The sequence below is a fragment of the Leptosomus discolor genome, chromosome 8 (genome assembly GCF_034619465.1).
Source record: "Leptosomus discolor isolate bLepDis1 chromosome 8, bLepDis1.hap2, whole genome shotgun sequence".
Classification (NCBI taxonomy): Eukaryota; Metazoa; Chordata; class Aves; order Leptosomiformes; family Leptosomidae; genus Leptosomus; species Leptosomus discolor.
The window spans coordinates 8,531,942-8,552,004 of NC_141398.1; the positions used below are offsets into that span (position 1 = coordinate 8,531,942).

At 42.3% G+C, this 20,063-nt stretch overlaps 1 protein-coding gene across 1 annotated transcript in view; it reads left to right on the top strand.

Annotated features, from left to right (window-relative positions):
- Positions 1 to 20,063, top strand: part of CLPTM1L (CLPTM1 like) — a 28,370-nt gene that overhangs the window by 2,898 nt on the left and 5,409 nt on the right. Inside the window, exons 3-12 of the mRNA XM_086469300.1 lie at positions 317 to 506; positions 1,706 to 1,848; positions 3,819 to 3,897; positions 7,830 to 7,947; positions 10,634 to 10,728; positions 12,215 to 12,299; positions 14,022 to 14,125; positions 16,693 to 16,758; positions 17,920 to 17,970; positions 18,597 to 18,679. Of these exons, the coding sequence (XP_086325426.1) occupies positions 317 to 506; positions 1,706 to 1,848; positions 3,819 to 3,897; positions 7,830 to 7,947; positions 10,634 to 10,728; positions 12,215 to 12,299; positions 14,022 to 14,125; positions 16,693 to 16,758; positions 17,920 to 17,970; positions 18,597 to 18,679 (1,014 nt within the window). The remainder of the gene's footprint in view (positions 1 to 316; positions 507 to 1,705; positions 1,849 to 3,818; positions 3,898 to 7,829; positions 7,948 to 10,633; positions 10,729 to 12,214; positions 12,300 to 14,021; positions 14,126 to 16,692; positions 16,759 to 17,919; positions 17,971 to 18,596; positions 18,680 to 20,063) is intronic.

The following is a 20,063-nucleotide window of genomic DNA, read 5'->3' on the forward strand; positions in this document are numbered from 1 at the left end:
CTGGGGTAATAAAGGATGACTTGGACAAAGATTAAAGCATCTTGAGATAACAGTAAAACTTTGGAAATGCAAGTATTATGATACATACTGGAGTATGTAAATTGGTCCCATCCCGCCACAGCTCGTTAGGACATATTTGCCACAACTAATTGTTGCGTGCCAGGCAACCCAAATGGCTTTTTATTTTATATAAATTTTTTTATGCCCCCAACCTTTTCTTGCTTGCTTCCAGAGCATCTTCAGTGATCCTTATGTGTAATAGCTAAATTTCAGCGTGTGCTATGCCATCTCATAATGTATTTATTTTGTATTTTAGGACAGTGAATGTTTCTGTACCAAAGAAAACCCGAAATAATGGCACATTATATGCATATATATTTCTTCATCATGCTGGCATTTTGCCTTGGCATGACAGTAAGCAGGTGCATATAGTAAGCCCTCTGACCACGTACATGGTCCCTAAACCAGAAGAGATAAATTTGCTCACTGGAGAATCGGCCACACAGGTAGGTGGATTTTCCGTCTGTAGATGAACAACTGCAAAAAAAAGTAATTTTTTTTAATAGACACTTACAGTGTTAGCGTCTGCTGTGCTTGCATCTTTACACTAATGATGATTTTAGAAAAAATAAAATCAAAAATAGTAGACCACTCAGCACAGCAGAGGTAGAGCCCTCTATAGCACTGGCTGCTATTAAAGCACTTCCCTAGTTAACATTAATTATTTCTTCAAGGATTCACTGCTTTTGGTAGAAATACACGTCTGTTCTGTAACAGCATGATGCTTTCTATAGTGAATTGGTTTCGTGTGAGTAATATGCTTTGCTTTTATGAAACAGAGATGTTAACTTGATTTTGACATTGGTGAGTGACCGGTGTCAAATTGCTGTTTTCCCTTTAGGCTGTTCTTACTGTCCACTTCAACTCAAGAGAATGAGATAACACCCTTTGACAAATGATGTGATTGCTCACCGGCGTGGGGGGGTGGAACTGTAGTGTTGTTTAATGACATACTTGTGAGCGGCTGCTGTGCGTCATGTTGAGTGGAGCTTGAGCATTTCACTCTGTTCTTCTTTGGAATCTGAAATACACCTGTAGCCAGCGCTGCTGTTTCTAAATTGTGTCAGAATAAAGTTGAAAATGAGTGGAGGCTAGAGTCTACGCTAGAAGTCGGAACAGGTGGTGTCCATCCACAGAAAAGCGAGTGGAATGCCCTGGGGGCGAGCATCTGCTGAAAGCTAAGGTCATACTCGGTCTCAGCACTGCTTTACGCAGCATTTGGAAGCTCAGAACTTCCAGGCAAATGGTCTGAGCTTTTTACTCCCAAAAACTGACTGCGGTTAATCATCCACATCCTTTTGACTGTTTTGAAGTGACACCTGATTGCTCTACAGTCCTTATTTCAAAGCGACTTCTTCTAACTGGTATCCACATTCCGAAGGTATTGAGATTAATTAGCTGAATGTTCATTCCTGATGAACGAGGCTGTGTGAATGAACACTGAAGGTTATGGTGGGCCTTTACAGTCTGTTCTGTCGTATTTGAGCAAAACACTAGATCCGGTCAAAATTAAGGTAAAGTGTTTCTTAGTGGTCTTCTATTTTGTGATATAGTTAATGGCTCTGGAGTTTCTGCGAGTTAGAGTATTATTCCATTCGGAATTCTGTGGTGTTTAGCCGTGTGGATGTTTATTGTATTTTTAAAGCAAATTGAAGCAGAAAAACAGACCAATGCTCTAGATGAACCCGTCTCTCACTGGAGGTCAAGGTTAACCTTAAACGTCATGGTAGAAGATTTTGTGTTTGATGGATCATCCCTCCCTGCTGACGTTCACCGCTACATGAAGATGTAAGTCAGTGACTTAATTTTGCTAGATTTGTTATTATGAACTTACTGCAGACTTCTTCAGAAATCCTCCCTGGCCTCCTTTAGTATTTTGTGTTTAAATTGGAGGAGACAAGAACAGATACTCTTAATGCTTGCATTTCAGTAGTGACAATTAGTAAGGTGCTATGCGCTAGAAAACCTTATTGGAGATACCTTGTTCCTGGGCAGCTCAGAATTTAGAATACTTTTTTGTACGGAGTTACCACAGTAAGGCAAAGCAGCACTACAAAGACACAAGTAAAATGCTACAGCAGCTTCGTACCCCCTTGTTCTGAGATCATACTTCTGGCCTTTAAAGCAATTACTGTCCCTTGACCTTTCCAGTTACTCTTCATCTGCAAATTATCTGTACAAACTGCAAGTGCTGAAGGGGCACAGCTGATCTTCTACGACATCTCTTTTTTCCCCTTGATGATTGGCTTTATTTTACTTTTGACAATGTGTGTTGCTACGTTATGTCATTTTCTCAAGAAAATACCAAAAAGCAGGGCTAGGTTTTTAGGACACTTAAGTGCAGGCAGCAGCTTCTGTTCCCAGCTTGCTTACAGTACTTCCAGTGTTAACCATATAAATAGTGCTGTATTGGCTTGTGCTGCTGTATGTTGGCGCCTTTCTCTACAAGTATCCTGTTAAATCCAGAAGTAGTTGCTTCGTCAGCAGACCCTGGGGTTCTGGGACAGCTTCCCAGCCAGAACAGATAAACTCAGTAACTCCGAAGATAGGCCCGTAACAAGCAGGGGTTGGACTGGGGTTGATGAACGAGGATATTTTTCCTGGCCCTGTTTAGATACACATCAGTGCTGTTTTGTTATTGCATTATCCAGGAAATAGTTTGGTTATGAAGTAACCTGCTGCAATTCCACTAGCAGTAGCTTGAATTGTAGTTATTATATAGAAATCCAAACCTCTTCAGTTAAACAACCGAGCAGTATTTCTGAACCTTGATTTAGTACCTTTGTGTATGACTGCTGCCCATTGTATGTTTAGTATGCAGTCTTTCCTAGCCTGTGTAGAGACTTCTTTGTTTTGTCAACGACTAAAATTCAACTTTGGGGCTTTAAACAGCTCCTTTATGCTGGTTCCATGGGCTTTTACCGAGAACATTGCAGTGTAGATCACTAGAAAGGCAGTTAAGACCTTTAAGAATTTGTCTCTCAGGGCGTTAGGGTCAATACTTCTCGAAGATACCGGCAAAGCAATTGCGTGTCAGTCGTAATTTGCTAAATAACTTCCCAGTGGTCGGTTTTGTCGAGGGCTCAGACGCTGGGAAGTTCCTGTTGGTTTTGTGCAGGTTGGCGAGGTGGTAGAGCAACCCAAACGAGAGCTTCTGTTGAGGAGGAGACAGAGGAGGTTTCGGCTCCTCGTGCGCTCTCTCCGGCGGTCTCTAGCCTTCCTGTGTGCACACCGGCCGTTGCCTTCAGTCCCGTGCTTGCTGGAGCGCGTGCTGTCGCTGACCGGATAGATGTCATCGGGGGCGCAGCGGGGTGGGGAGGTGGTGGAGGGTTGTTGCGGTAGGAGAGAGATACTTGAGACAAAGGATACAACCATATGGTAGTGAACTTCAGCACGTTTCTCTTCAACAAACTTTAATTTCCTCTACCCTTGATCATGCAACAGCTTCAGCATCATCGCAACCAATTTCAATGGTCTTTTTTGTTGTTGTTGTTGTTAATTCTATCTTTGTACAAAAAAGTAAAAACAAACTAAAAGAAGTATGACATGCCTGGTGGTTTTTATGCAGACATCTCTCAATGAAAGACTCTAGGCTAGTGGGTTCGTTTTTAATGTGTGTTAACTGTGCCTGAAAAGATGGTGAGAAATACCTACATTACACGGGTAGATCTGAAAGTGATGAATGAGTGCTAATTTGAATTAAAGTAGTTTTCTTTTTAGATCACCACAGTCATAAAATCCATGTTTAAACATCCTAGGGTTCAGCTGGGGAAGACTGTGCATTACCTTCCAATACTATTTATTGATCAGCTAAGCAACAGAGTGAAAGATTTGATGGTGAGTAATAGAATACCTTGAATTACCTGTAACAGTTTTAACAGTAATCTTCAATGGTGTTTTAATTAAGATTTTGTCATAGGTTGTTTGCTGTAATGAAAAAGTATGAATTCACAAAAGGACTCCATCAATGACTGTTTAACTCAATGTGGTCAACTGCGGTAACTGCAGTTTTTCTCAACTGGGTTTTGAGACTCCCCTCTGGCAGAATTACCTGCCAAGCACCCCCTTCTATTCCACCAAAAGGTATTTGGAGTCCGTTGCTTCTGCCTTTTGGGTGGGTATGGAGGACATCACTGCAGCACCAGCTGTGGTGGGAGCAGTCTTAGGAGCAGTTTGCTTCCCTAAGCTGAAGAAGTTGTGTTAGTGTCCCAGAGCAGCTTCTGAGCGTACTGAATATGGCTGAGCCGGGAGCTACCCGGAGATGAGTCAAGCTATTCTCTGATCTCCAGAAGATTCACACGTGGTTAAGTTTTCATGCATCGTGTTAGAGTCACGTGAGCACCTGAAAGCTTGGTGTTGCAGTACCTCCAATGATTTTGTGCACTCAAACCGATCAGGACTTAGAAACTTCAATAATGGAATTACAGAAGGATGAGGCTGGACGAGATTTCTGGGGGTTGCTAGTCCAGTGCTCCTGCTCTAGGGTCACCTAGAGCAGGTTGCTCAGGACCTTCTGTGGTTGGATTTTGGATATATCGGAGGATGGAGATGCCATAGCCTCTCTGGGCAACCTGTTCTAGTGTTCAGTCACTCCTGCAGGTAAAAAAAAAAAAAAAAAAAAAAGGTGTTTTTTTAATGCATTTAAATAGAAGTTTCTGTATTTGGTTTTTGTCCAACTCTCCTCTTGGGGGAAATCACGCCGTTCCTTTACTACAAGTTACACATGGCAGTCCCCTGCATCTAAACCACGTTCATCTTGGCAGCTCTTAATTAAGCCCTGTCGTTCTTTTCGGTTGCACTGGCTGGAATTTAGCAATCGGTTACTGAGAACAAAAGTCTGGGGGAATGTCTCAAAACTGTTAAATGAGTATGTCTGGATTCAGCATCTTCCAGATGGAAGTCTTGGTAGGTGTAAACTTTCCATAGACCTTTTAAATTGTCTTTCCAATTCATTAACTTTAGCTCAGACAAAGAATTTTGTTACTCAGTGTTGGGGAGAATCTTCTTTAAGAACTTGTATCCCCTCCAGCCCAAGCTTGTTCGGCAAAATAAACTCCTGAGCATTTGTTACAAAACGTGGTAGCAGGTAGTTTTGTCCAGTATTTCTTTAGATCGGCTTTTGTGATGTCTTTATCAGTGGTCGTTGTCCTTTGTTTTAAGTTTCTTACCACAGCTCGTTCAGTTTAGTACATTCATATGAGCTTCTAACTGGTCAGGTCGTGTACCCTGTTTACAAATAAACTCAGCATTTGTCGACTTATCAGTATTATCAGTAACATCCCTGCAGCTGTCATGCACTGCACAGTTCATGCCGTTGTAACTCACTGCCTTGAAGTCTTGGAAGACCCTGAGAAGTGCCTCAAAGACTGTTCCATCAAAACTAGCGACCTTTCCCTTCAGCACTGGCTTATGTGACTTCTCAGCAGTGCCTTGCCAGGCTGCTCCCAAGCCCTGCAGAACAAGTGGTCCGATAGGATGCATGCTGTGAGATAGTGAGGGGGGATCGATGAGCAGGAAAGAGTAAGGGAAGGAGGTGATAGGGCTTTTGTGGAGCGAGGTTGGCTTTGACCATCAGCAGGGGCACAGACGCTGTCTGTCTGCGTGCCCGACAGCGGAGCCGAAGATGCATATCCCTGCTCGTGCCGGGCTGTGTGGGTTTTGAACTGGCTGGTGGTTTGACCCAGGTGTAAGTCTTCGGTGGTTAAGTGCTGTCGCCTAGACGTTGTGTGTTCCTCACGTCTTGTGTGTTCCTCACGTCCTGGCCATGCTGAGGGTTTGGGGAGTGCGCGTGATTCTGAATTAATAAAGAGAGAACGTCAAAATTGGTACCGCTGAATTTAATTTGCTTTGTTTGCACAGCTTTGTAGTACTGATAAAGTAGAGTGATAGAAGTAATGTGTGATGTCCTGAGGCCGTACTACAAGAGTAGGTTGTATTGCAGAGATTTGGTAACTTCCTAGTTTTCAGAGGCTTAGCAACCGTCACGCTCAACTAGGCTGTGAGGCAGCACTTGTGGACTTTTAATTACTCATTGAGAAGGAGTTCATTCTTCTAATCTTTATACTTCATTTAATTTGCTTCTGGTGTTGAAGAATTCCTGTCTCTGCCTTGTATTGCAATCCAGTTTCCTCCCTGCACTACCCTTAACTCCTTAGTGGCACTCTGTCTGTGTAGAGTGCGCTGGCCGCGCGTTACTTACCCGCGCGTGTGCAAAGTTTGTGTTCCCTGTCTGTCCCACACAGATCAAATTTCTTTTCCTTTTCTCCCAGAAATGTTGATGCTGTTAATTTGGAGTTGTCAAAATGGGAATGAGAATGGGTGGATGACAGGCGTCCTTTAAAAAGGAGGAGCAGCCTGGAAGATATTTATGTACCTTTTGGTAAACAGCTGTAGAATCTGGCCAGCGTTCCCTGCTGTCAGCTCTAACCACCTTGGGGTTTTTTTTTTTCCCTTTTTTCCAGGCAGTTCAGAGATCCCTGGCACCATTCTAGTTTCTCAGGCTTTCTCCCTGCTGTGTTTATAAAAACCTCTCAGCTTCACTTTCTCTCCTTTGCATGCGTGCGTCCTCTGCTGCTGTCTGAAAAGCTTCCAGGGCCTTGGGAGGGTGGTGAGGTCGAGCATCGTGTGTGCTCGCTGGAGGGAAGAGTGAGTGACTGGGAGAGTGGACGTAATCCCCAGTTCACGCCTGACTGGTACGTGGGGAGATTAAAACCGTGTTCTGTAACGTGAGAGTCGGAAGCAGCCTGTTCATGTCAGATAGGCGTGAGCTAACTAATTACTGCCGAAACAGGTAGAGTGTGGAGATGGGAATTACGATTGGGCAGGAATTAGTAGCCGGGAGCAACAGCTCATGAACTGTTGCAATCCAGAGAGCCTGCCCGTCTGTAGTCTTGAGCTATCCTTAAATGTTTGACACGTGCTGCCTGAACTTGTACCTCAGAGGATTCTAACATCTGTGAGGACAATTTTTTTTAAGTTGTTTTAAACTCATTTGAGAGAGTCGCCTATCATGCAGAAGGAGCCGAGGCAATTTAAGACTTCCCCCAGCCCTGCAGCTTAAGGGGGGCCCAGGTCATTGCCATCACAGCTGAAGTGTAGGTGATACAGGAGGATTAGCTGAAATGTGTTTCTCTTGGAGCAGGAAGATTTCTGTGACAGCCCGTATCCCCAGTTGCGCAGGCAGGGTGGCTTGCCGAGCTTTAGTGGCGGTGCGTTCGCCCGTCCGAGCAAGCAGGACCACCTTGCTTCCCCACCTTTTGTCTGCGTGTGAGCTGTTGTAACTTTAATTTCTCTCAAAACCAGCCTCAGTTTAGTAAAGTTCTGAAGGTGCCCTTGAGGAGATGACTTTTTTTTTTCTTTAGTCTTCTAGCTTAGGTAATCTCAGCCTGTACATTCAGAGAAGAACTGTCAAAAGAGATAATTACCTTAAGCACACTTTTCCCCCTTAGGCCGAGACCAGCAAAGGGAACTTTATGTAAATGCCTCGGAGACATTTGTATACAGTGACAGTGAGGTTGCTGTGAGAACTGGGACAAACAAACTGCTAACTTACCATTTCTTGGGGAAAAAAAAAACCAAAACCAAAAACGCAAAGACTTCAAGCGTAGTGTAGAAGTCTAAGATCTTATTCCCTTTCAAAAAACAAACTGACCTCTTAAAATTGTGTGATTAAATCGTAGTGTGATATAATCACTGTCCTTTATTTTTAAAAAGTAATTTTTGCAACTTTTCTGCTCTTAAAATTGAAACTGTATCTTTTTGAAATACAGGTTATAAATCGTTCAACAACAGAGCTACCTCTTACAGTGTCGTATGACAAAATATCTCTTGGAAAACTCCGATTTTGGATCCACATGCAGGATGCTGTGTACTCCTTACAACAATTTGGTATGTTTTTAATCTTCAATGACTTCAGACCAAAAAAAAAGAAACCCCAACCCCTCAATTTTTTTTTCTTGTAAGTACATAAATGATACTTAAGTCTCTTCTTTTTTTTTTTCTGATTAGCTGGTGAAAAGGTTTACTGCTACAAATCTTACGTTGTTTTACCTTAAGGTAAAGGTGGAAATAAAATGTTGACATGTGGTAGTAAACAAGAGTACAGAGGTGAAATAACCATTTTTAAAGTAAATTTTATTTGGATAGTACTGCTATAAAAGCATAAGAGGCCAAAATAGAGGAGAGAATTTTCACCCCGTCTCTCCCCTGCCATCCACGGAACAGAAGAGCTGGATCAGTGTTACACAAGCTTTGCTATAAGCTCTGTACAGCTGGTCACTGCACCGTGCACCCGCAGCGAAATACAGGCAGGCACAGCGAGGTCTTTGGGCTCAAGCTTAGCATGAAGAAGGAACATGGGTTCTGATCATGCTGCTTCTGACCTTTAGAGCTGGCTGGTCTCTCAGTCCCAGTTACACATTTATAAGGTAATTGAGATAAGCTGGAGGCTTTGCATACACGAAACTGTTAAACTTTGTGTTTTGCTTAAATGCAACGGAGCAAGTGTGCGCTTTCACTGTGAAGGGCCTGTGCTCTGTGTCGGTGATGGTAACTGTCTTTAACTGTATGTTCCACTCACACACACCTTTCTGAGTCGAATCCTCTTAAAAATCTGCATCTTATTTTCAGGCTTATCTTTGCTGACTTAGTTTTCTCTCACTGGACTGCTGTCGGCTTCTTTATGCTAGAGTAAGGAGGTAACGTTGTAGCTGAACGCACCTTGATGCAGATGAATGTGGGATTCTTTCTGATTCTCTCTTTTTAAGCTCTACAGACAGCAATTTGAACTTTTCAGGCCAAGAGATCTGAAAAGCTTCTGTGCTGTATTATTGTAATGATTCTTAAATCCTTCCGTTTCCTTTTTTTTTTTTTTTTTTAATGCAGATGGGAAACTAGTAGAATACTGCATCCAGAGACATATGCAGGGGTAATGCTGCTTCCACACTACTCAGTGGTGTTCTTTGTTCACCACAATTTAGTCAGTAAGAGGGAGAGGGTTTGGTTATTCACTGCCATCTCTGAATTAGTACTTTGTGATGGACAACTTAGCATTTAAGACATTAGTTCCCCTGAAAGAAAGAAAAACAACCAAAACTGGTTTTGTTCAGCACTGGTTTCGGAGGGTAGTATTGTACCTGTATACAGCATAACTTAACTGAGAGTCTAGACTTTCTCCATTTCTTTTGCAACCTAAGCTTTTCTCATGTTTTGTTGGGGGAGCGAGGGTGGGTCAGGAATAAGATCCTAGGTAGAATCCAGCTGCTTCTCCTCAGCTCAGGCTAATGTATGTCAAAGCTACAAGTATGTCCGCTTCAAATAACTGTCTTAAAAGAATCAAGTAACCACTTGCTTACAGTTTTTGTGGGGCATTTGACCACCGTTTCTCCATAAACTTTTGTGAGCCTCTTCAGAACGGCATCATTGGAAGTTTTCGTGTTCCATGTCTCAGCTGTCCTGTGATGGACCCATAATCAAGACTGCTCATCCTAGGATTACCTCCTCTGCCTGGATAAAAAGCTTAGCTAAGGTGCTGCTTGTTCTCTCTAAGTGTGCAGATAGTGAAACGTAAGGTTTAAAATTCCCTTTTGGAATAACTTACGAAAAGGTCACCTTAGGTCAGTAGCAAAACTCCAGAATCACTTGAACATGGGCAAGTTCACATTTTTCTTGCTGTGATGCAGGACAGCTGATATGACAAAGTACATTGGTGCTGAACCCACCGGTGTCGTAACTAGCACCAGTGCCGTAAAGGCAGCATTGGGGGTTTTCTGGGAACGGTAGACTTCGGTCCCAGTGGCTGGAAGTTTCTGCTTCGTGAAGAACACGTCTTGACACTGGCTGAAGGAGTTCAAAGGGGTGGTGTATCTTCTGGAAAACACACTTCTTGATGCTGGCAACCATATTTATCATGGACAGGCTCAAACTTTTTTTTGAATTAATGGTTGTCCACTCTATGACACGGTAGCAACATTCCTCATTTAGGCGATTGGATGAGACGGTAGAGAATATGTATTCAGCTTACAGGGTGTGCTTTGTGGAAGGTGCTTTGCCTTTTTTCCGTTCGTCAAAGAGAAGCTTCCAAGTTAATTCTGGAAGGACCATCAAAAGAGTTGACGCCTGGTCCGTGATCTGGGGTCTGTACTGTTGCATATATGACCTCTGACCTTTGTTGTCTGCTGCAGTGTAGTCCTCCTCTTATTTTTCAGTTTTAACGCAAAGCTCACGTTTCTTATGGATCAAATTCAGAGACCAAGCTGAATAATCCTTTTTCTTCCCGCTCAGGCCAGAGTGACTTCCCATGTCTTGCCATTTGTGTCTCTGGTGTCCAGCTTAGGTTGTAGTTATGCCACGTTAAAGGCACATCTGTCTGCTTGTAACTGATGGGGGTTGGTCAAGGCAAGTCGAATAACTCACCAAAACCTAGGTAGACTTGGGTTTTACTAATAAAGCTGCCATCATGTCTTGGATTTATGATTCCTTAACAAAATACGTGCAGGTGACCCAAGATGCCTTTCGTACTGGACTCTAGCATAACAGCAATTAACTGTCTGGTGGTGCTTGTTCTTTCTCTTAGGGTTTTCGGAAAAGGATGCAGATGAAGTAAAAGGAATTTTTGTTGATACTAACCTGTACTTTCTGGCTTTGACGTTCTTCGTAGCAGCATTCCATGTAAGTGGAGAAATGTTGGTTTTTAGGAATTACAGCATATGAAATAAAACAAAAAAGAGAGGGGCTGAATTTCAACACTTTCATTTATTTAGAACTATTCTTGGGAATAGTAATTTCAGTAGAGCAATGGAAGTGTTTCCTGCTACAAGTCAGCTGTATTTCCAATACAGAGTTAATAGAAGAACCTCAACAGGAATCTGGGATAACTAGGTAGAAACTAACAGTCCTAACTGAAATATAAAACATTTAACTTTGTTACCACTGGTTTTTCAGTTGTAGTTGAACCAAAGCCCCTAGAATTAATATGCCTGTCAACAGTGGTTCAGATTTTGTTGTCACAAGGTTTACCACTGCAGTGGCATAGCTGGGGCACCAACACTGGAGTCTGAGTCTCTGACTTCTGATTCCTGGAGAAATCTGGATCTAAACTGCTTCAAAAAATGTTTGCTGTAAAGTGCAGAGCTTAGGGTTCTGGTCGTGTTTATTTGTTGTTGTGTCTCTCTCCGCATTGTGTGTGTCTTGGTTTAAATATGGATCTTTGTTTTAATGAACAGGGTTTTTTAAGACTTCGTTGTTCTACTGTGTGCATTTTTGTAATCTGCAATTTACACTTGATACAATTCCTATATTCTAGGGGAGATAAGAGCTTGCTGGGCTATTGTGTTTCTTTATACTTACATTACATACAGTTAATTTGGTTGGAAAGCCTTAGACTTCCCAGCTATATTGATTTATTTTTTCCATTCTGTTTATCAGGTTTAAGGAATCTGTAGACTGGGACTAGCTCTTCTGATACTTTTTGCTTTTGTGCAGCATTTGTCCAAATTAAAATCATACACACTTTTTCATTAAAAGTCTTCGACCCAAGAATTTCTTGAGTCTGTGCTGCTTTTAAGACAGTTAATTCTTTAAAGGAAATACTGAAAAATATCCTGAATGAAAATACTGAAAAAAAATTCTCACTACAAATAAATTTTATGCCAGAGTGTCTTGAAGTTTAGGTCAACTTCTTAGTCATGAAATAGAGAGGAAACCTGACTTGCTGTGTTGTAGAATTTTTTTAAAAAAGCTTTGGTACTATCCAAGCCTAAATTGACTTATCAGTCCACTACAAAGCACTTTGAATCTAATTAAGTGTGGCTTCCCCTGGTCTGTCAAGGAGGTGAGCAATTCCTCAGGGTCCTCATTCTTCATCCTCCACCATGTGTTACCCTGTGTTGGGTCACTAACTTTCTTCACAGGACACTGCAATGTGCAGCATTTTTATTCTGCAGTATTTTAATTCATCCTGTCACTTTTCACTGCTTTTAGAGCTTGGGCTTCTGAAACAGTTTTTCTTTTTAGCTTTTATTTGCGATACTTAATTTTTGTTTCCGAACCTTCTGAAACAGGTTTTCCTTGAATTCCATCTTAAATGCGTTTTTAACAGTTCAGCTCTAATCAGTGCGTATTTCAAGGAAATGAGTGTGTTTCTTGCTATTTGCAGCTTCTCTTTGATTTCCTTGCATTCAAAAATGACATCAGTTTTTGGAAGAAAAAGAGGAGCATGATTGGGATGTCTACAAAAGCAGGTATGGGCCAGAATGCGAAGTGTTGTGCATGTGCCGTGTGATATATACTGTGTGTTTTCTCTCCTGCTCCAAGCTGACGCTTTGTAGATTCACCAAGGTGGCAAAACGAGATGGTTTTGTGGGTGAAGAGAAGACGGCAAACAGGCTGGTTCTAACTTTGTGAGCGTTGTGCTCAAGTATCACTTGCTCTTAAACACTTGTGTCGCTTCCGAGGTTGGACTGTCTTGCAATTGAGAGTTAGTTTAATATTAAGCCCATTACCGTATTACCCTTGCTGGAGGACCAGAGAAATACTTTGAGAGAAGAATGAGGACCAGAAAAAATCCAGTGGGTGGAGAGAACGTGCTGTCATGGGTAATGCTGTCCTGCGAGTCCCACGTGTTCCTGCAGATTCCAAAATATCTGGGGGAGGGGGAATGCTGTAGTGTAATGCTCTTTGATTTGGGCTTTGGTGTCAGCAGGAGCAGTAGAAGCTCCTGGGGCAGGGGAAGGGAGAGCATGGGAGGGTTGAGTTGACTTGGATGTAGGAAAGATGAAACGTAGTGGTCTGACATCTTGTCAAGCCTTCCTAGAGACAGATGAAGGTGGTAGCCAGCCCTGGGTGCTTGAAGTTTAACACACCGCTCCCCAGCCTTGTCTCTTGTGCTCGTACTTAATGCTTGTTTTTCTAATGGATTTTTCCATTCTGATTATAAACCAAAATGGTAAACCTGGAGTCACTTGACCTCTGAGCGTATCCCTAATTCTATAATATTTACAGAGTGATTAAAACATGTGAGGAATATCAATACCAGGAAAAAAAATTAGGCATTCTAAATTACGATGAACAGCAATATGTTTTCCTGATGTGGAGAATCTCTTTATTGTCTTTATCAGAGCACATTTGTTTTTGTAAGGCACTTACACTGCTGTTGGCATATGTATGCCAGAAAGTTAGTAAAAGTTCAAAGTGGTCCGTGGAATTTCACAGTTAATTGCCAGTTCAAAAAGTGAGTAAAGTCAAATTGGAAAGACTGAGTGACAGAGGGTTTATTGACCTTACTATCAAAGTGTCAATCTCCAGTAACTGATGGTTCCATCCTCTGTTTAACAAGCCTTAGTCACCTTTCTGCTGGCATCTCCTCCTTGCCTTGAGGGACAAGTGCAACAGGCGCTGCAGTGGTACAGTGTAATTGCTGATGTCTGAGTGTAGTGTAGCTCTTCTCTCTTTCTGTCCCGGCTTGGGGGGATGGATATTCGAATCTAAGCATCAGTTGGTAGACACTTACAAGCATCCAAGGTTTTGAAAAACCTGAAAAATAACCCTAAAACATACTTCTTAGCGTTTACAGACGTTAAGTGAGTTGCGTGAGTTTCAAAGACTGATGTTACATTACCTCACAGCCTTTCAGCTTCCTCAAGACAAGAATCATGAACATAGTTCCTAACAGTACTGGTACGTTGCTGAGTTGCTGCAGTACAGAAGTCTTCCTTAAACATTTCCATTTCCTGTCCTCTTTTGTGATAAGGATTTCATAAAATGTTTCTGTTCCTTATTTGCCTGGAGGTATATAGATCACTGGCTGTGTATAGGACTGGTTGATATATCAAGATGTATATAGGAGAAGTTCAGGCTTAAACAGCATAAAGACAGAATTATAGTAAACAGGCCAACAGTCTTCTGTCATCTCAGCTGTTCATTTAAATATTAATAAGCTTTCATTTTCATTTTTTTCTGTCTAGTGCTTTGGCGGTGCTTCAGTACTGTGGTAATATTTCTTTTCCTTCTGGATGAACAAACAAGTTTATTGGTACTGATCCCAGCAGGCATTGGCGCAGTGATTGAGGTGAGTCCTTCAAGCTCTAGAGCCAAATGCCAGTATTCGATGAACATCCGTGGTTTATTGTGGAAAAGGAACGCTAAACTGGTTACTGCTGCTGTAGTGTGCTGTCTTAGCAGCAGGGTTTAACTGGCTTTCAGTGGTAGAGGAGTCTGTGTCCCTTTATCAGATAACCAAACTGGAAGGATCAGTGTTTCCTGGGCTGGGCCAGCTGGTATGGTGGAAACCAAACATAGAGCTACGCTGAGGTTCCTTCCTGTCACATCACGTGGTCGGCATCATTCCTGACCAGGCATGTATAACCGTGTCAGCAAGCCTTCTCGGAAACATTCACCAAGGGCAGGCTGCGTGCCGTCAGACCGTGCCGCAGGGCTGCAGCTTTCTCCCTGCCCGTGACGGAGGTGCGTGGGGAAGGAGGGAAAGGAGGAGGCTGCTGGCTGGCTCCATTGTTCCGGGAGACCCCGTGCAGGCAGTGGGTTGCAGGTGCTGCTGGGAAGCCTGCTTTATGTGTATTAAAGCACAAAGCCAGCAGTAATGGGAAGGGGAGATCTCTCTGCCCAGCATTGCTTGCAGATTTATTTACTTCTCAGTATTTAAATATAAGTTCAGGGCTCTCGTGTGGAATTTTTGAGTACTCGTATGTTATAGTTGCAGATAATCCCTGTGGAAACAAAACGGCTCAGGAATTTTAGTGGTTAGATTGTTGAATGCAAAGTCACAAAGCAATCCTTAAATTTCAGTTTATTGGATAAAACAGATTAAGCTCTTGTGAAAACTATGAACAGTGATGTCCTAAATAGTCCCATTTCATTGACTGTAATGTTATTTTTCTGTAAGTTGAGATTTTTTAAGTCTGATGTATTTCTGTGTGTTAAGTTTTCTGTATCAGATTTTCTGATGCTTTTGTTGCTATAAATAGCAGTTTAGTCTTATATTTCAAACTTTCTTTAGCTGTCTGAAATTTTGACTAAGTTTCAGGGATAAATATATATCCCTATAGATATGCTGCTGCTTTTGTGGAATATCTTATTTTGATCCTTGAAATCTAAATAACTAAATTCAAAAAAATCTGAAGACTTCAGAAATTTGAAAGTGTCAAATGATTTAAAAGTGAATCGGGTCAAGAAGAGTGGTGCTTTTGTTTGTGTGTAGTGGGGAAGAAGAAACAGCCCTGGTCTCTAGGTCACATTTTAGTAGAAAACAGATCAGGTGGTAGGGTAACAGGACTGGTCAGGTATGCTACAGGATTTATGTGCAATTAAAACTGTTAAGATTTTACATTTCTCTTTCATAATGAAGATGGATTTCTCAGTTGCTGCTACCCAAGAGCAGGCAGATTCAGATCTCATTTGGTCGTTGTGCCTATCTGAGATTCTTCTTGGAGCTGCCCCCAGATCTGTTAAACAGATCTCGCTGAGGGCTGTAGTTCCCACGGCTGTTTGGCTCCTATCGTCTTTCTTGCGCACCTTATTTCCCAGTACGTTGCTTTTGGATTGCAGGCTGGGGGAACTGGGTTGAAAGGATTATGTAGGGACACTGTGTGGGACATGTAAACTGAGGGGAAACGTTCTGTAGGTTCTGTCGAAGTGATACATCTCTCCTCTCAAGTGATGGTGAGATAACGTGATTGTCTCAAGGTGAGAATGAGCATATGGACTGTACATCTCAAAGGGATCCGAAGGCTGGGAAGAGCTTTTCCACAGCTCGTTCTTAACACGTGTTTCTCATACAGTACTAACAGTGACGTTGCTTCTGTAGTGAGTTATTTTCTCACTTGCATGAAAGGTGACAGTAAAGGGTTGTCTTTACCATATTGCCCTTTTTTGTTCAGAAGATGCGATGGGCGAGAAGAGAAGATTGGTGTACCTAAAGTTAAACAAGTAAACCTTGTCCACAAGAAGCTTCATGGAGAGTAGCTGTCCTGCATGAGAGTAGCTCTCTGCTGCATTGCCCAAGTTGCTCAATCTGTTTAGTTTGGTGTAAATTTTCAGGGGAACTGAACCTTTGGTTGCATTAGGGTCAGGCTGTTGCAGCTCTACAGTAAGTAGCCAAGTGATTCGGTGGATTCGCTGACTTCTGCTCGTAGCTCACTACTGAAATGCGATGACCATGTAAGCGCCCACGTCTCATCACTGTTAGTGATTCTGAGGCACCTTCAGCTCGCAGATCCGGCTGACCTCAAAGGCACGTAAAGCCTTGCTTGGCAGGTGGTTACTGGAGAATTCTCTCGGTGCCTGCCCTGGGGCACGTGCTGGTGCTGAGAGCAGCTAACCTCTACCCAAGCCCTGCAATCCAGATGTCCTGGAAGGACGACGTTGTTTCACTTGTGGTACATCATCCGACAGGGAGACTTAATAGCGCAGGCTCCCGGAGTTGTACTTGTCTGGTGACACGGCGCTGGTTGGTACAGAGAGGCAGGCAGTGGGCTGCAACCAGGCTGAGCTGCTGTATGTGAGGGGTGCTTCAAAGAGATGTTCTGGGGTCTTGATTCTGATTACCTGAATCCTGCATAAAACATTCAGCGTTCCTTTGGATAATCTTTGATGTGCACGTTTTGGTTTTGCTAATTGCAGCTCTGGAAAGTGAAGAAAGCTTTGAAAATGACAATCAAGTGGCAAGGCTTGAGACCCAAGATTCAGGTACAGTAGACATTGGCCTGTTGATGATTACACTCTTGAGTTGTCCATCTGTTTCCAGGGTAGAGTGCCACTTGGCTTTTAGTGAAATGAAGATTTTTTTAATTTCTTTTTTTTTTTTTTAAAAAGAACAACCTATAAAAATTTCTTATGTATATCTTCTCTTTATGGATGGCTTAATCCAAAAGCTGGATGAGCATTTTCAAACTTAGGAATTTCTTTGAGTTCTGTAGAAGCAGCAGCTATTTGTATGTACTTATGGTAAGAGAAAATTCAGAACTCCTCTGTCAGTCCTACTAAATCTTAACAGGTGGGACTGTGCTTCTGCCACTGTGTTGGAAAGGTGCTCTTAACTGACATGATTTGAACTAAGAAACTGAGTTTTTCATGAAGCTGTAGGTATAACTTCTCCGTTGTAGAACTAGTAAATGATGTGACACGTTCTGGGGACAGGACAATCTTTGACAAATCCTCAGGGTAAAAATTAAGTCCCAAGACTGTTTGCAGGACATGCAGTGGCAGCAGGAATTCAAATTAACTTTATTTTTTTGACATGAGTGTAATCTTTTTAAAGTACAATCTACATTGGAAGTTTCTCTCGTTGATAGGAGAAGCAGTTGCCTGTCTTCAGTGTTTACTTCAACAAGAAGTACTGGGGTTTTGTGCTGCTGGAAGTCTGTGCATCCTGAATGGCTGATGGCTCTGGCTGTTCCTTTGTCAGTAGTCAAGGATCTGTGTTTAAGCAGTCACAGTTTCTGGAGAGGTGGAGATAATCCATAACCGACCTCTTCGTGCATGAAAATGGTGGTGGTTTTTAATAACAGCTCCCTGTATCTGCCAGATTCTTAGCTACTTGACTTTGCCTTTGCCTTTGCTTTGTGAAATCTGCTGTCTCAGCAGCGTTTTCCTAAGCAAAGAAGTCCTGGATGTTTGGTGTAAAACATGAAGGGAAAAATTAAACTTTTTGCCTACCCCATATTTAGCAGGCTGCACAGGACGTTTGTGTGACTCTCCTGTATAGAAGCTTATAAGAACTTGGAACTGTTGCCCAGCTCAATGTCGAAGCGGTTTAGTTTGCAGTTTATGTCTCTGTTTAGGGAGTTGGACAGCCAGTGCTTCTCCCCCCCAGTTCTGACTTGATTATACTTTTTATATGTATTGCAGTTTGGTACATACAGTGACTCTGAAAAGAAAACTGAGGAGTATGATGCGCAGGTAAGAAGGGATCCCGTGACTTCTGATCTGGAAAGTCTGCATGTGTGCCCTGCCGATTGACTTGCTTCACTCTTCTTATTGCTACAAGTGTATTTTCCGTGTTCTCATAGTTGTCAAGGGGATGAGCAGATAGTGAAGATTCATTCTGATAAGTTATGAAAAGAAACAGTGAAAGAGTTGTTTTGTTAGCTGAATCTGGTTGAAACATTTCTTTGAGAGGCAGAATTGCAAGCGACTTACGTGAAGAGAAATATCTCAAAGGGGTTACCATTCACAGATTTGAAAATTGATACTTGTCCTTGTTATTTATACCGGAGGAATGTTCACGTGCTTCCTGATTTCTGAAAGGAGTTGAACATAGGTGCCAACATTAGTGTAAAGTAGAGAGCTCTGATCTCTGTGCTGCCTCTTGGTGCCTGTGCTCTAAGGTGCTTTGTTTGTCTGAACTGGGCATCAGAATTTTCACCACCTGAATTTTCACTGGAAGCACAGTAGAAATAATAGCAGACGTTTGGGAATAGGAAAAGATTTTCAGGAAAAAAAGGAAGTGGCTGTCTTCTAGCATGCCATGAAAAGTCTGCTGTATATGGAATGTGAACTAACAAACTGTTCTCCGTGTCTGTTAGGCTATGAAATACTTGTCCTATTTGCTTTATCCACTGTGTATTGGAGGTGCAGGTTACTCCTTGCTGAATGTCAAATACAAAAGGTACTGTAAATCTATAAATGATCTTGTACAGAATTGAAACATTCCCCATTTTTTCAATATTAATTAATTGGAGATGATGGATTATGGAAATCAGTTATTTTAGTTTGTTTGATTCATAAGCCGGGAACTGGAAACTTCCTTGTTCTATAGGCTCTAAAGCTGAAGAGTGTTGCTGGTTTTTTAACATCCTGCAAGCTCCAGGCTGTTGTATTTTGCAAGTAACCTGATGTTGCTGTAGTATAGAATTCAGTAGCTTGCATACACGAGTCAGCTGTCAATCAGAAGAGGAATAAAGCTGCCATTGATGTTCAGAGAACTGATAAGGTGACAGGAGGGATGAGGGGGATTCAGCGGTCGAACCCATCCAACAACAGAGAGAAGCCAGAACTGTCCCCAGATTATTTGCTCCGTTCCTAGATACGATAGCTAGGATGGCGAGCAAGCAAAAGCATTTTTAAGAAAGGACTCCGTATTCCTTTAGAGCCGTGGACTTACCGCAACAGACTGGTACTTCAGCCGGAGCTGAAGACTCAATATTTCATGAAAGGGTGAAACTCTTGTCCACTTCCACTCCAAGTAATACAGCTAGTTCATTTTGGCTTGGAGAGATGCAAGCAGGTGGGCAGCCGTGAGACTTTGTTGTAGGAAAAAACCTGCAAACACCAGCACGGTGACAGCCAGGTAGACAGATTTTTTAAATAGTCTTGAGGCCCAGAGGAGATGGGAGGGAGAGCAAGCAGTAGCTGAAAATAACATCGGAAAGAACTACTGTTGCTGCATACATGAGCCGTAGCACTTGTACTAGAAACTGGGGCAATTTCTGGGCTATTAGAAAATTAGTTTTTTCAGAAGGTTCTTGCCTCGGTAAGGAGCTAACAAATATGCAGCATGTAAAGATTCTGATTTTCTCACAAAATTGTTGAATTCATTCAGTACTGCAAAATAGTATGTGTCAGGTGTTCTGTGAGTTGTAGCTTAAGAAAGTGAAAACAATTCATAGCGTAGAATTTTCATCATTGTTAAATCCGTTTGTCAGGAAATGTGACGGAACAAGTCATCTTAACAGTGGATTATCCTCTAATCTTGCAGGCGTTTTCTGGTGCATTTTTTAGATGCTTGTGGATTAGTGAAGTGCTGCTGCAGCTGTAATGTTGCTGTTAACGTGTCACTAACACGGCAGTGTGAGTTTCAGTTTAAAGGAGGTAACCTGAGCATCAGTTACTAGCTGTTCCTGCTACGGCAAGCAGAGGTGTGGAATTTGACCGCTGTCTGTAGCGCTGCTGTTTATTTTGCTAAGATTGCGCTCCGTTGAACATCTGGGACAGGTTTGCAGATGTGAGGAGGGGAAAAATGTAGATTCCTTGTATTTACTTCTCTCCTTAAG